General features: G+C 36.1%; 1 protein-coding gene across 1 annotated transcript; it reads right to left on the bottom strand.

Moving 5' to 3' along the window:
* Positions 1-1,421: 1,421 nt before the first annotated feature.
* Positions 1,422-13,620, bottom strand: tmem86a (transmembrane protein 86A). Its single transcript, NM_001013512.2, has 3 exons — positions 13,432-13,620; positions 6,802-7,066; positions 1,422-2,429 (listed from the first exon to the last, which is right to left on the bottom strand). The coding sequence occupies exons 1-3, from the start codon at positions 13,450-13,452 to the stop codon at positions 2,002-2,004; spliced, it is 714 nt and encodes a 237-aa protein (NP_001013530.1). The 5' UTR covers positions 13,453-13,620; the 3' UTR covers positions 1,422-2,001.
* Between the last annotated feature and the right edge of the window lie 1,036 nt (positions 13,621-14,656).

Here is a 14,656-nt window from a genome sequence, read left to right as displayed (position 1 = left end):
GCTGACAGAGTCACCCCTGAATAGGGAACCTATAATACTTGGCATTAAGCAAATGTGACAAAATAGGCAAGCTGCTTCTCGAGGGATCAGCAGTTCAATGTGTGTTTGTGTTAATAGAAACAATGCCATTTATGTGCATAACAGCACGCAGGACGCATGTGCCATAGAGTAGGGTAGACACCATGTTTAATTTAATGTGATAATTCAAGGCATTTTTGGTTTGTTTTACTTCTGAAGGACTATTAATTTATTCTGTTAAATAAAACTATTTAGAAAGAAAGGAATTTTCTGGTCTTTTCTAAACATAATATAAAAAATTACTAAGGAAATAAAGAAAAGAATACATTACTGCCCACCGCTGAATGCTGCTATCCTCTGTATCCCAGGTTAAGGATGCTGTCTAGTTTAAAAATGGACCACTGTGAGTGGTCAGCTGTGTTTGTATTCAACGCTCATATCCCCTCACACCTGAGGGTACAAACAGCTGAGTACATATCAGAACAAGCAGGACTTTTCATCACAGGTTCCCTCATTTTTTATCAGCAAACGAGCTGATGATCCCTTTTTTTTAGATTATTATATAAAGACAATGATCAGTTTCAATAAACAGAATACATGTGCTGTTTGCTTAAATTAAAGAATATCAAAAAGCCAGTCAAGAAACTTTCTATGTTGTGTCCTAAATGTCAAAGAAAATAATATTATATATTGAAAGCAAAATACTTTTTCAGCCTATTATGTGATTCACCTAATTCAGCACATACTGCACAGTACCGAATGCGAAAAAGAAAACTGCACCGTGAAATATCCACACACTTGTGAATATTTCACTCAGTCATAATTCAAATGAGATGAGAAAATAGTCAAACATAACAACAAACTACTGGTTTCAGATAAAACACAGGACTTTTCACTTTCCACAGGACTTTAAACCGACAGGTTTCCTACTGGCAAAAGACAAATAAAAGTGAATGGAAGCTTGATACATGCGTATAACTTGACATTCCACCCTCTTCACAAACATCATATGATACTACACAAGAGAAAATAAAAAGTGTGACTTGTGGCAGAAAGGAGCTATGCTGCTGACTTGGCAGAAACCTAAGAAAACGATAACAGACACAGACACTGAATAAACTCAACAAGAGAACGACTTCCCTTTGTATGAGAGTGACCTGTCTTTTCATATTAGCATTGGTCACGTCTCAACACTTATAAAATATGGGATTTCTCTACTCTAGAGACAAAGTGAACATTGGTTGCAGTCAGTTGGGCTTGAAAAGACACTAAGTCCAGCCACTAGTCCAGCAAATTTATATGGATGCATGGAGGATTGTGTGTTAAGCCATGAAAAAATGACACAGGATAAACGAAAGGTTTATCACACAATACTACTACAAATAAATTGTGCGTTGATTTTCGGTATAGCAACCCACTATGCTAATATATTTAGTATGAAATGACAAGAAACCAGCTCCCTATACACTTGAATTATTTGACGGCCCATTCTGTGGGCCTGATAAACACTAGTCACTCAAGAATTTCATTGTTCACAGTACAAGCCATAAAGAACTATCTGCAGTGGACAGATGGTTTGAGTTGTAATGAAAAACCTATTCAGTCCGGAAGTAAAGTGAGTTGCATAAAAACTGAGTATTTTGGATCTAGTATTAAAAAAGTCTCTTCTTTTAAGATACCAAAAATGATAGTACTACAACCACTACAGGAATGAAAGGACCAAAGGCAGTATTTCAACACAGAATTATGGAGAATACCTAAGTCATGAAGCTGAAGATCAAGACTATGCAAGCCTGTACATGAATCCAGCATAAATTCCCGCATCGGTCTACAATAACTGGTCAATAGTAACCTATATGTTCCAGACTTGTTTAGACAGGGGGGATTGTGGAGGGACTAGGGGATTCAGGAAGTGATACTTGAACCTGTGCAGCTTTTAATAATGCTGAGTCACTAGGGGAAGGTTGATTAATGTGTGGCTCCTCAGGCACTTTTCCAAGATGTATCAGCATCTTGGCATTCCACTGCTGAAAGTGCGATCAACATCTGTGCCGCATAGTAGGTTGCCATTATGATGGCTCTAGAGTGTGGAACTGGAAAGCAGAACTTGTTGACAGCAATGGTGAGGTCGGAGACCATGAAGAGGACGGCACCCAGGCAGGCTGACAGTTTTGTCCAGGTCCAGAGGTCATTTGCGAACTGAACTCCAGCAATTGCCCTCCAGCCCATGAAGCCGATTAGGGCAATGTAAACAGCCACCAAGTAGGTAAACGGACCAGAGAGGTAGGGGTAAAGGAGGGTATAGCTGAAACCTGAGATGACAGCAATGATCAGACCTGCTCTCGAGTTGAGAGGCTTCATCCCGAAGGCTGAAGAGTAGAGAATGTGGGTGATGGCGAACATAAGCAATCCTGTCAAGGCAAAAAACAGTCAAACTGAGCATTTATCAAAATTAAAGCAAAGGTATCCAGTCCTTTTTTTCTGTAGGATCCTTCCTGCAGAGATTAGCTCCAACAATTCAAGTAATCTTAAATGCCATGTATAGCTTGTTCACATGCCTAATTTGGGTTAAAGTTGAACTCTGCAGAAAGGTCTCCAGAAGCAGAAGTGGACGCCTCTGAATTCATGAATTTAAACCACTTTTCACACCACTTTTACAACTCCCCTAGAGTTAAATTGACATTTTCAAAGCCATATAGCTGACTTCCAGGTCTGGCAGGGGTACTAGATTTAGACCATTAGCATTTCATCAAAAATAAAAAAGTTTAGATGAATTTCCTATTTAAAGCCTGACTCTCCTGTAGTTACATTGTGTACTAAGACCAAAGGTCAATATAACTAGAGTTTGTTTCAGTTCAGCCGAGACCACCTCATTCAGGCAATCTCGGACCGATTGTTTTGGCGCAGATCAGAGCGCGATTGCAGGATTCAAATATGCCAAACGAACCGCACTAACTTTGCAAACGAGACAGGTTCCGAAACAAACATCTAGGTGTAAAAGCACCCCAAGACTGTATTTGCACGCAATTGACAAACAGTCAGAGCCAAGTTAAACCAGATCAGGCCAGTAATGATCCTGTCTGCTGTCCTGAGCATCTCGCATGCTGACCCTGGGCCATCGGGACGTCCTTATTCTTGAGTCCTGTGAGAGCAAATAAACTTTTACAAAATAATGACGCGCACAGATACATCGTTTATAACAAGCACTACTACTGTTTACATTAATAAAAATAAGAGTAAATTTAGATTTCATTCCAACTTCAAATAAGAAAATTATTAACACTCATTTTTTAATTTTCTAAGCAAGATGCTAATGAGCTTATGCGATTAAAGGGGAATTCAGTAAAGTTTACATTTTTTGAACACTGGATTCCACTTTAATAGAAATATATATATATATATATATATATATATATATATATATATATATATATATATATATATATATATATATATATATATAACAAACTTGATTAATGTAACCATTTAGCAGAAAATGACATGTTTTACTATAGCTTTTAGACCTAGGGCACTGCCATCTTAGAATGACGCTGTGTCTGACGTCACAGGGTTGGTTCTGTTCCCTCAGCTGAACAGATCCAGTAGAAGTAATAGACTGAACAAGCAGACTATAAAACCTAATTTAACACAATGTGTGAAGTTGTGGATGTGGAGCTGCCTGACTGGCCTGTCTGTGTTTCAAGCATGGTAGTAACGGACTGAACAAAGAAACTGGACAGTCTAATTTAACCCAATGCATGAGGTTGTGGACGCGCATCGCACAGCTTGTGCAAATACAACAAATACAAGCACTTAAGTTGTGTATTTTTCTTATTTCAATACCTTTTGTTTGATGCACTATGGTCCACTCTCACGCTACTCCAGCACTGCCTGACGAGGTGATTTACATACAGACTAATGCAACGAATAAAGTCTTACATGACTTCATGCTTTACTAAGTCACGTCTTGGTGGATTATGTCAAGACCATGGCCCAATTTTTCAAAAGATTTAATTCAGATAAAATTTATCTGGATTTAGTAATCCTTTTCTTGCAATCCATGATCACTTAATCCAGCTTACTTTTAGAGCCAATTTTTCAAGGCAACATTGTATTGGATCAATTTGATCAATATAGTATTATTTGATAAATTTCTTAAGCTTTCATTACATTTTGGGCATGGAATCCACACTGAATCCACCCTTCTGATGGGATCAGTTTAATCCAGGTTTTTTGGATCAAAGTGATCCAAATCCTACAAAAAAAGTCTGAAAAACCCAAATGAAAGGTTTGATCAGATTACGTGATCTAATCCGATTATGTAATCTGTTATTTCTTTTGAAAAACCCATTTTTTAAGATTTGATCCAATCCCTTATCCAAAATCCTAGTGGATTACTTTTAAAAAACCGGGCTCAGGGCTTAATTTGTGCCTGGAACCGGCACCTTTGAAATCTGATCCAGCACCTCACTTTATCGATCCCCCTCCTCACACGAACCCACGCTCTTCACTAGCTATGTTTCCATCCACCTATTTTTCTGAGCAATTGGCATACGCGCATAAACGATGGCTAATTGAAACTGCATGATGCACATGAATTTTAAAAATGCGCATAAAAAACATATGCGCATAACTGAGTAGGATAAACTGTTTATTCGTTAAGAAAAGATGCGCATAAACTACAATGGAAACACTTTTACCGCACAAATTTCAGTAGGCGCATTAAAAAAGGTCATGTGATTTTGTGATAAAAGATCATTTACACACATTTTCATAATCACATGGACAAAGCAGCAGGCTGAGCACACTGTAAACCATCTGAACTGTTGTTTTGGTCATTCTAAAATGTCTTACCGTTTAAGTATTAGTGTTATTATATTATTAATGACCTACAGAATCAAGAGTGTGCTCCGCATCTCACACCTTTAAACGCCACAGTGCGTTCACTGCGTGTCAGGATTGTCCTCTAAGGCGCAAGTCATTTATTAGATGAAGAAAAGATTGACGCAGCTTCTTCTTCTGCATCAAATTCCGTTTTTACTGTTGATATTTGGCGCCAGTTAATCAGGAAGTGACGATTTAGTTCACTTTGACTCGTTGGATAAAAATCCAGTTTTGCGCACAAAGTTCATTTGCATTTTTGGATGGAAACAAAGCTACTGTCTTCCACGATTCCCCAACCCTCTTCGTCCGTGACTCCCCATCACCCCCCCACCCGCTCTTCACTTTCATCCGCAACACCTCTCCTTCCTCTGGTAACATGCCGGATCTGTTTTTCCTTGATCTGTTCTGGGATCTCACAATTTACAAATTAAGCACTCGTCAAGACATATTCTCTTTTCAAGTCGATCAATTGATCTCTCAACATGTATGAAGCACGTAAACCTGCCATGTGAAAAAACCTGCCTTAGTTTGGTTTGAACACAAAAAGAGGTGAGAGGCTGTAGTAGTGAAAAGTGAAAGTACCCGCCCCATTACGTCAGCACCGGACCTTGTTAAAACCATGGTTGAAACCCAGACAGGCAGTCAGGCAGCGTAATACAGAGTGTGGACCAAAGCGCATCAAATGATTGGTAATTGAAAGGGAAAAAAAAGAAAATTTGAATAAATATACAGGGTGGACCATTTATATGGATACACCTTAATAAAATGGGAATGGTTGGTGATATTAACGTCCTGTTTGTGGCACATTAGTATATGTGAGGGGGCAAGCTTTTCACGATGGGTCATGACCATGGTGGCCATTTTGAAGTTGGTGTGAAGATACAAGGTGTGCAGCACCTTAAACTACGGATACTAGAAGCCTGTGCTGGCATTTCTCCTGCGGTGTTGCTATCAGTGTGTGAAGGGTGGGAGAAGAGGGTTGCATTGACAATCCAACACAATGGGCAGCACATTGAGCACATTTTATAAGTGGTCAATAACTTGTACATAACTCTTAAAATAGTAAAGCTATGTTAAAACCAATTACACTATTGTTTTTTCTTGTGAAATTCCCAATAAGTTTGATGTGTTAAATGACCCTCTTCCTATTTAAAAAACAAAAGTTGGATCCAAGATGGCCAACTTTAAAATGACCACCATGGACACCACCCATCTTGAAAAGTTTGCCCCCTCACATATACTAATGTGCCACAAACAGGACGTTAGTATCACCAACCATTCCCCATTTTATTAAGGTGTCTTCATACGAATGGTCCACCCTGTATATATTAATTCCCCCTTTAAAGTCCCACTAGACTTGGAGATCGGCTGAATGAATTCAAAAATGGTAAAACTCAACTGTATGACTCTAGGGCAGTTGTACAAATAGCCTATTTCCCAAAATAAACATTTAACATAAATGTATTTTGTACAAAATCATGCAGAAAACATGTTAGTATTGGTAAAGCATGGTCGTTTGTTCTAAAGGAAACTTTGCTCGAGTAACTCTGCATGGTTCCCAAGGGTATCTTCGGCCTGAATGGTTTGTTCCAACCCTCAACCCTGACCTAAAAAGCTCATTCAACCTTTACACTGCTTTCTCAGTACAAGAGCTGCTGAATCAGGCATGACAGTTCAGTTATAATATAAAACTTTCTACTTTAGAATAAAGACCATTCTGCTTATAACAATTAGCATGAAATCACTTAACTAGAATTTAGAAGTGCAAGAAGTCAAAAATAAGATTAACAAACTTATTTACATTCTACCAATGATACATGCCTTCTTATCAAGTTCCATGGCAAATAATTCTTAATTCTTTACTAATCAAATCAAAGCAACACAAATGAATTAACTCACCGTGACTGAAGTAGCCTTGTTCTTGCCAGATGAGAAATGCGTCACCCAAAGCTGAAAAAATAAGTCCTGCCAGGATTTTCCTGGCACTGGAGTGGGCACCTAAAAAGTTGATGCCATGAGCTAGCAGGAAAACCCAAAGGCAGAAGATGGGGAGACACTTGATGAGGGCACTGAACCAGGAGGGACTCGAGGTGGGCAGCCATAGAACAAAGTAGACACAAGTAGCTTTGAAGAACGGAACAAGCTTTGGACCCTCACTCTTGACCTGTAGGACAAAAAAGAGACTGAAGTTGTTTTCATGGGAAGTAAAATGCCATCATGTGAGTCAAAAAGACTGTAGGACTTCTCTTGTATAAAGTTAACAATTGGAAGTGAAATACAACACTATCCAACGAGAAATGTGATACCTTTTTTTGGAATTGTGATATTATGAATAAAAAAAATGAAAGATTCTATATCTAAGCAGTAAATCAAACCAAAGATTAATATGTCAAGGTTTACTGTTCCATCTAGGTCAGGAAGAATTGGATATCTCAACACAGGTTCATTGGAAATCTGTGCTTCAGCCTTTTTTGTGAAACGAAACCTTATGGGACAATATGATGCCAACAACTTTTGTTCACATTAATGAATAGGTTCATATAAAGGAATAGGTTCATATTAAGATGAATAAAGGATTATGTTCATCCAGAACTTAAAAATGTCTATGACTTGTAATCAAATAAGTTTGCTTAACCTCTATATCTCCATATAACCTACTTAGTTGCAGTACACTTTTCTCTTCTTTGCTTTGGAATACACTATTAGTTGGGTTAAGGAAAGGGTTTAGATCATGCTTCACTAGGTAATCTGTACAAGTCCTACCTTATTGTGAACATATAAGAAGGATGTGTGTCTGAAATGTATAACAAAAAAGTACAAATTTCTGATTCGCTAAATTGTAAACAGCACAAACAGATGTTCTTGTCATCTGAAAGTGCAATGAAATGTATCCGGAGCAATGTATTTTAACATTTAAGCTGAGGCACATGTTTCCGATTAGCCTGGGTTGGGATTTTGTATCTAAAATGCTATCTTCTGATTGGACAATGACGGTATCACAAAATGAATTCCAGAAGACTTAATTGGGTGATTTTGCACTACAGTTTCAATTTAAAACATGCTTAATAGTAAAAATAAACGCTGAATTTATTAAACGAAGTACACAAAACATGTAATATTATTTATGTATAACTACTACAATGTCCAACAAAAAAAATTAATTAATATTTTTTCTTGCCCCTAAACTTTTTCTTTGTCCATGTCAGTTGGTCTTGGCTTAGTCTTGGAATTTGTAGTTGGAGTCTTTGCCCGTGGGGGAAGTGGAAAAAGGCTATTGTTAGCAAGTGTATATTTTAATCAGATTCTGCTGTATCCAGCAGTCTGAGAAAGGTCAAACTGAAATTTAGAGACACTGCGAAACAAGTGTTTCTGATTTCAAGCCAACTAAGGGGAAGAGATGGTAGGCAGCATGATCTCTTTAGAACGAAAGCATGCTTAGCGCTTTAAATAAGTTAGTAAAGCTTTCTGGATGATACAACTACCACTATGCAGGTAGGACTTTTACAAGGAAACTGTTAATCACTGAAAATCAAATGATTCCTAATCTTTTTCTCTCCCAAATCCCTCAAATCAAATCAAAGTTTATTTCTAGAGCACACTTAATTACAACGTTTGGTCGACTGAGGAGCTGTACAACAGCTGAAGCAGGTACAAAACAGCAACACACTACAATAAAAACAACAATATAAAACAACAGTAACAAGAATAAAAGTTTCCAAGAAAAAGCAATTTAATTTAGCCTGGAACTGTCATTAGAAAATATTAAATGCACTAGGAAAAAGATGAGTCTTTAACATCGATTTAAAAACAGATAGAGTGGCTGCTATTCTGATTTTTAATGGTAACTTATTCCACAGTTTCGGTCCCACAACTGCAAAAACGCTATCGCCCCTGCATTTAGAGATTGAAGTATTTGCAATAAATCGCAGTGGGAATTTGATCTAAGCGGGTTTGGGCCTTAGTAGTGATCAGATCAAAAAGTTTTATAACAATTACAAATAAGGTTTTATAAACAAAGAGTAAAATTTTATAGTCTATTCGAAAATAATCCGGCAACCAAAGTAGTGATCGAAATTTTGGTGTGATATGGTCATATTTGTGGCTACACATGAGAAAATTGCAGCCGCATTTTGTACCATTTGAAGCCTTGAAATAGAAGATAAAGGTAGACCAATATATAATAGGCATGTAACAATATTGTAAATACCATCATACCGCAATAGTAATTTTTCTCAATATTACCGTAGGCGCATGACTCAATAAAACTATATTTCTGAGAAAAGTTTAATTAGGCAAATGAAGCGAACGGGAGGTAGCGGGAACTACAATTCCCATTAGCCTAGGCGTGGCCATTATCCTTTGCGGTCTGTTGTTACTACAGATCCAGTAATGCGGAAATGGAGTGTGCTGCTAGTAGCGGGGAAGAAAAAGAGCTGGAAATGATCGAACCTAAAGCGGGTTTTAAATTGGATGTGTGGAAGCATTTCGGTTTCTTTCTAAAAAGATACAAAAAAGGAGAAAAGGTGACAGAGAAAAACAGTATGCAGGCACTGCCAGACTGTGGTAAAATATAAGTCAGGGAATACGACTAAAAACAGTCATGGGGACTGCAGAACACAGCACACTTGTTAAATTGATGCAGACATTGACTTGTACCGCAAAGAGACCTCTATCTCACTCATGGCTTGTCCTCTCAAGTGGTGGAAAGACAATGCACAATGTTACCCACTGCTGTCAACCTTGGCTAAATCATATCTCTCTGTTCCAGAAACCTCAGTCCCAAATGTTTTTTTTTTTTTTCTGTTGCAGGGGACATTGTAAATGCCCAGAGATCCCAGCTTTTACCAGGTTATAGTTATATGATAATTTTCCTTAAAAAACCCATCTCTATCTAAGTGACTGAGTGATTAAATGTTGAATGTGATGAGTTTTCAACAATACTAAATTGAAACTCTTTTTTTATATATGGTTTAATAGTTTTTTGTTATTAAAATTGAAAAATTGAAGTTCCTGTTTCGAAACTTTCAGATAGATGGCTAATTTGTATGTCATTGATATGTTCAGTGCTAAGGTAAATAAACACTTTTGGCACTTTTTTTGAGTCTTTTCATTAGTTTTGTTTTTCCTGTAAGTTATTCAATAAATACCGTACCGTGCCATTCATACCGAGGTATAATTGTACCGTGAAATTCTGATACCGTTACATCCCTAATATATAAGGAATTACAATAACCTAATCTGTATAGGAAGGGTTTCACTTTGGCTAGTTATCATAGATAATAAAAACTTGAACTTACTATTTTACTTATTTGTTTGGCAAGTTTTAGCCTACTGTCTAGTAGAAAAGTTTTTTAACTTCAAAGGTGAGGTAACAGTTTAATACACCGAGATCGGTAGGTGGTTTGCTAGAATGCTGTGGAGATCCAAAAAAATATTAACTCAGGTTTTATCTTCATTCAAAAGCCTAAGTTACTGTATCTGTGAGCCAGAGTTTGATTTCGCGAAGACAATCTTCTAATCTCTTGAGGGTTAAGCAATATTTTTTTAGATAGGTACAGTTGAAGTCATAATTATTAGCCCCCCTTTTAATTGTTTTTCTTTTTTTAATATTTTCTAGATTATGTTTAACAGAGCAAGGAATTTTTTCGCAGTATGTCTGATCCTCTGAAGAAAGTCTAATTTCGGCTAGAATAAAACCAGATTTTATTAAAAAAAAAAAAAACATTTTAGGGTCAAAATTGTTAGCCCCTTTAAGATATAATTTTATTCGATAGTCTACAGAACAAAACATTGTTATACAGAAATTTGCCTATATACCATAACCTGCCTAGTTAACCTAGTTAAGCCTTTAAATGTCACATTAAGCTGTATAGAAGTGTCTTGAAAAATATCTAGTCAAATATAATTTACTGTCATCATGGCAAAGATAAAATAAATCAGTTATTAGAAATGAATTATTAAAACTATTACTTTTAGAAGTGTGTTGAAAAAATCGTCTCTCCGTGAACCAGAAATTGAGGAAAAATAAACAGGTGAGCTAATAATTCAGGGGGGCTAATAATTCTGACATCAACTGTATATAAAGCTGTGTATCATCTGCAAAGCAGTGATACATAAATCCAAACTTTCTCATTATGGTTCCTAAGGGCAGCATACATAACAAGAATAGCTGGCGTGCAAGAACCGATCCCTGTGAAACACCGCTAGTCAGCTCTGCATGAGAAGAAAGAAAGGTACCTAGGCTCATTGAAAAGCTTCTATTTGATAAGAAACTCGAACCAATTAAGGACTGTGTCTGAGATACCAAGTGCAGATTGGAATTGAGTTAGAAGTATTTTGTATTAAAAAAAAATCAAAGGCAGAGCTTAAGTCGAGCATCACTAAGGCCATTGTATCACCATTATCGGTAGTCATCATTATTTAAAGCCTTTAAAAGTGCAGATTCAGTACTATGCAGAGATTTGAATCCAGATTGAAAGACATCTGATATGGAATTATTGTATAAATAGTTTTGTAGCTGGATAGAGACAATTTTTTCAAGTATTTTAGATAACAATTAGAAATGGGTCGATAATTGTCAAGTATTTTTGGGTCGAGAGAGTTGTTCTTGACAAAACCAAAACACTGCTTTTGTCCATAGGAATAGTTTCCTTTCACTGCTTTCCTGTTTGTCATGAGTTACTAAATAGGATAAAGGGTTGCTTGACAATTTTACCCAATAAAAACAGTTAATTGTAAAAAAAAATAAAATAAAAATAAAAATAAATAAATAAACTAAAGCTGTATGTCATAATGACAATTACATCAAGGTGGATTTATACCACACAGAAGTACAGTAAAGTTGAAGTCAGAATTATTTGCCCCTTTTTGATTTTTTTTTTCTTTTTTAAATATTTCCCAAGTGATGTTTAATAGAGCAAGGACATTTCCACAGTATGTCTAATAATATTTTTTTTCTGGAAAAAGTCTTATTTGTTTTATTTCAGCTAAAATAAAAGCAGTTTAAAAAAAAAAACATTATAGGGTTAAAATTATTAGCCCCTTTAAGCTATTCTTCTGATAGTCTACAGAACAAACAATCGTTATAAAATAACTTGCTTAATTACCCTAACCTGCCTAGTTAACCTAATTAACCTAGTTAAGCATTTCAATCTCACTTAAGGCTGTATAGATGCGTCTTAAAAAATATCAAGTAAAATATTATTTACTGTCATCAGGGCAAAGATAAAATAAATCAGTTATTAGAGATGAGTTATTTAACATATTATGTTTAGAAATATGTTGAAAAAAGTCTCTGTTTAACAGAAATTGGAAAAAATACACAGGGGGGGCAAATAATTGAGGGGGTTTAATAATTCTGGCTTCAACTGTATTTATAGAACTTACTTTTTAATGATCACACAGATGTTATGATGTTTTTTTTTTTAATTTTTCAATGAAGATTTTACTTTATGTTTTGCTGAGGCTGCCTATTTTTATTATTTATTTTCTATTTTTTTGTATTTATTCTCTAAAATAAATACAGTTAATTCAATCAGTGTCGATTTTTATAATTTTTTTTGGTTTAATTTATTAATTAAATTATTATTTTTTTTTATTTATAAATAACAACTAAAATGTATTTTACATACTAATTCATTCCAACAAGTCCAACAATTCAGGTCCAACAACTGGACATGTTGTCATAATATGCATTTACGAAAGAAATATCTGAGAAACTCAAAGCAGCTTACGTAAAATGTATGTTAAAGGTTATTAACAAAACATACTCAAAACAAAGATGACAACTTGCTCCAACTTGCCAATTATGCAACATATAGTTTAACTAATAAACACATTAAAATGCCATAGGCATATTATTCAAAAACATTATTTAAAATCATAAAGGCTAATAGGAGAATGTTTTTTTTCAGTGATAATGAACGCATCTATACGAAAAGAGGAATAAAGGCTTGTCACGAGTTGTTTCCGCTGAATAATGCCCTTTGAAAGCAGATGAAAGCAGAGAAAATTGGGGAAATACTGAGAATGCAAAAACAGCACTGCATTGCGAATTGCACAGTGCATAGTTAATTGTAGATCAATAGAAAGTCTGAATAATTAAACAAAACACGGCCATATTGCACATGGTTTATAAATGTAAAGTAAACATGAGCGCGCATGCTGGCCACAATCACGTGCTCATTGTTATTCCCAAGAAAACAGACTCAAGTGAAGGATGCAAAATATAGCTAAAAACGGTGATGTCAGCGATTGTTGTCGTCAGGAGGAGTACAACATGCACAAAGCATCATTGTATACACAAATTATACAAATAAACAACAATCACGCTTGATGTAACAGTTATACGGAGTAAGTGGCTGCCAGTTACAAACAATACACGAATTCGGATGATAACGGTCACTTTAGAAACCTAAACACGCATATATAAAATGCCAGAACTAAACTGATATCCTGTATTTATGAAGTGATCGCGTCGATTATGTTTTGATATGAAGATTTAATGACGAAAACAGGTAACAGACTCACCACGGTGACAGGAGAAACCATCTTCGTCTAGGGTTGAACGGCCAGCGGAAATATGAACAGATCAGTCGTCGCTAACAGAGTGCACACGCTAATATTTACGTCCCTTTGTAAGTGACATTTGTTTTTCTCTTGTGTTTAGGACAGGCCATCATCAGTGGGAGGAGAGACATCAGCTGTATGTGGGAGGGGGCTGAGGCTGAAATCAAACCCCGTCCAATTGGATCGCACAGAAGTGTTTACAATGCGCGAGCCTCAGCAAACGTAGACCAGTGGGAGGGATTTACCTGCGAAATTTGCATGTACCGTGTTTATCATCAATAATAAAGGTTTCTTCTTTTTGTCACGTTTTAATATACTTCATATTATGCAACATTTATTTCGGATACGTAATGCGAGTTCGGTTAAACAAATAAAAAACTATATTTAGGTGAGCAAAGAGAGAAGACCCCTGTGCTGTTTTGTCTGGATCGACATCGACACCTTGTGGTAACATCAAAGAAAAACTATTGCGTCACTTCACTCTTTATTTTGGCACAGCTTGTATAATACAAAATCAATACAATTTACATATATTTATTACCACTTATATTTACCTACTAAATATTTATAAAGGAACAGGAAAAGTCGTGAGATAATCTAAGGGTATATTAGTTTCATTTATTTATTTATTTATTTTTTAAGTCAGAATTCTTTAGGCTATATATTATATCATTATATTACATGTAATTAGCCTATTTATTTTATAATATTATATATATTTGTTCTCTACAAGGCAGCACGGTGGTGCAGTGGGTAGCACAATCGCCCCAAAGCAAGAAGATCACTGGTACGAGCTCTGGCTGGGTCAGTTGGCACTTTTGTGTGGAGTTTGCATGTTCTCCCCATGTTTGCGTGGGTTTCCTCCAGGTAGAAAACCCACAAGTCTAAAAAACATGTACTATAGATGAATTGGGTGAGTTAAATTGGCTGTAGTGTATGTGTGTGAATGAGTATGTATGGATGTGTCCCAGTGATGGGTTGCAGCTAGAAGGGCATGCGTAAAACATATGCTGGATAAGTTGGTGGTTCAGTTACCTGTGGCGACCTCAGATTAATAAAGGGACTAAGCCGAAAAGAAAATGAATGAATGTTCTCTACAAATCTCTCATTTCTCTTTGTTTAACCTGTTACATTATATAAGGTACTTCAATTTCTGGTCTTAGTTTTTTTTGTGGCAAAACAACTT

The sequence above is a fragment of the Danio rerio genome, chromosome 25 (genome assembly GCF_049306965.1).
Source record: "Danio rerio strain Tuebingen ecotype United States chromosome 25, GRCz12tu, whole genome shotgun sequence".
Lineage (NCBI taxonomy): Eukaryota > Metazoa > Chordata > Actinopteri > Cypriniformes > Danionidae > Danio > Danio rerio.
This window is presented reverse-complemented; position numbering and strand designations above follow the sequence as displayed.

What these genes read in the sequence shown, in the direction of transcription:
- tmem86a (NM_001013512.2), bottom strand. Translation starts at nt 13,452, where the DNA reads ATGGTTTCTCCTGTCACCGTG. An exon ending in TGGTTTCTCCTGTCACCGTG is followed by an intron (nt 7,067 to 13,431) that starts GTGAGTCTGTTA and finishes TTTGTCCTACAG; the next exon opens with GTCAAGAGTGAGGGTCCAAA. An exon ending in ACAAGGCTACTTCAGTCACG is followed by an intron (nt 2,430 to 6,801) that starts GTGAGTTAATTC and finishes TTGCCTTGACAG; the next exon opens with GATTGCTTATGTTCGCCATC.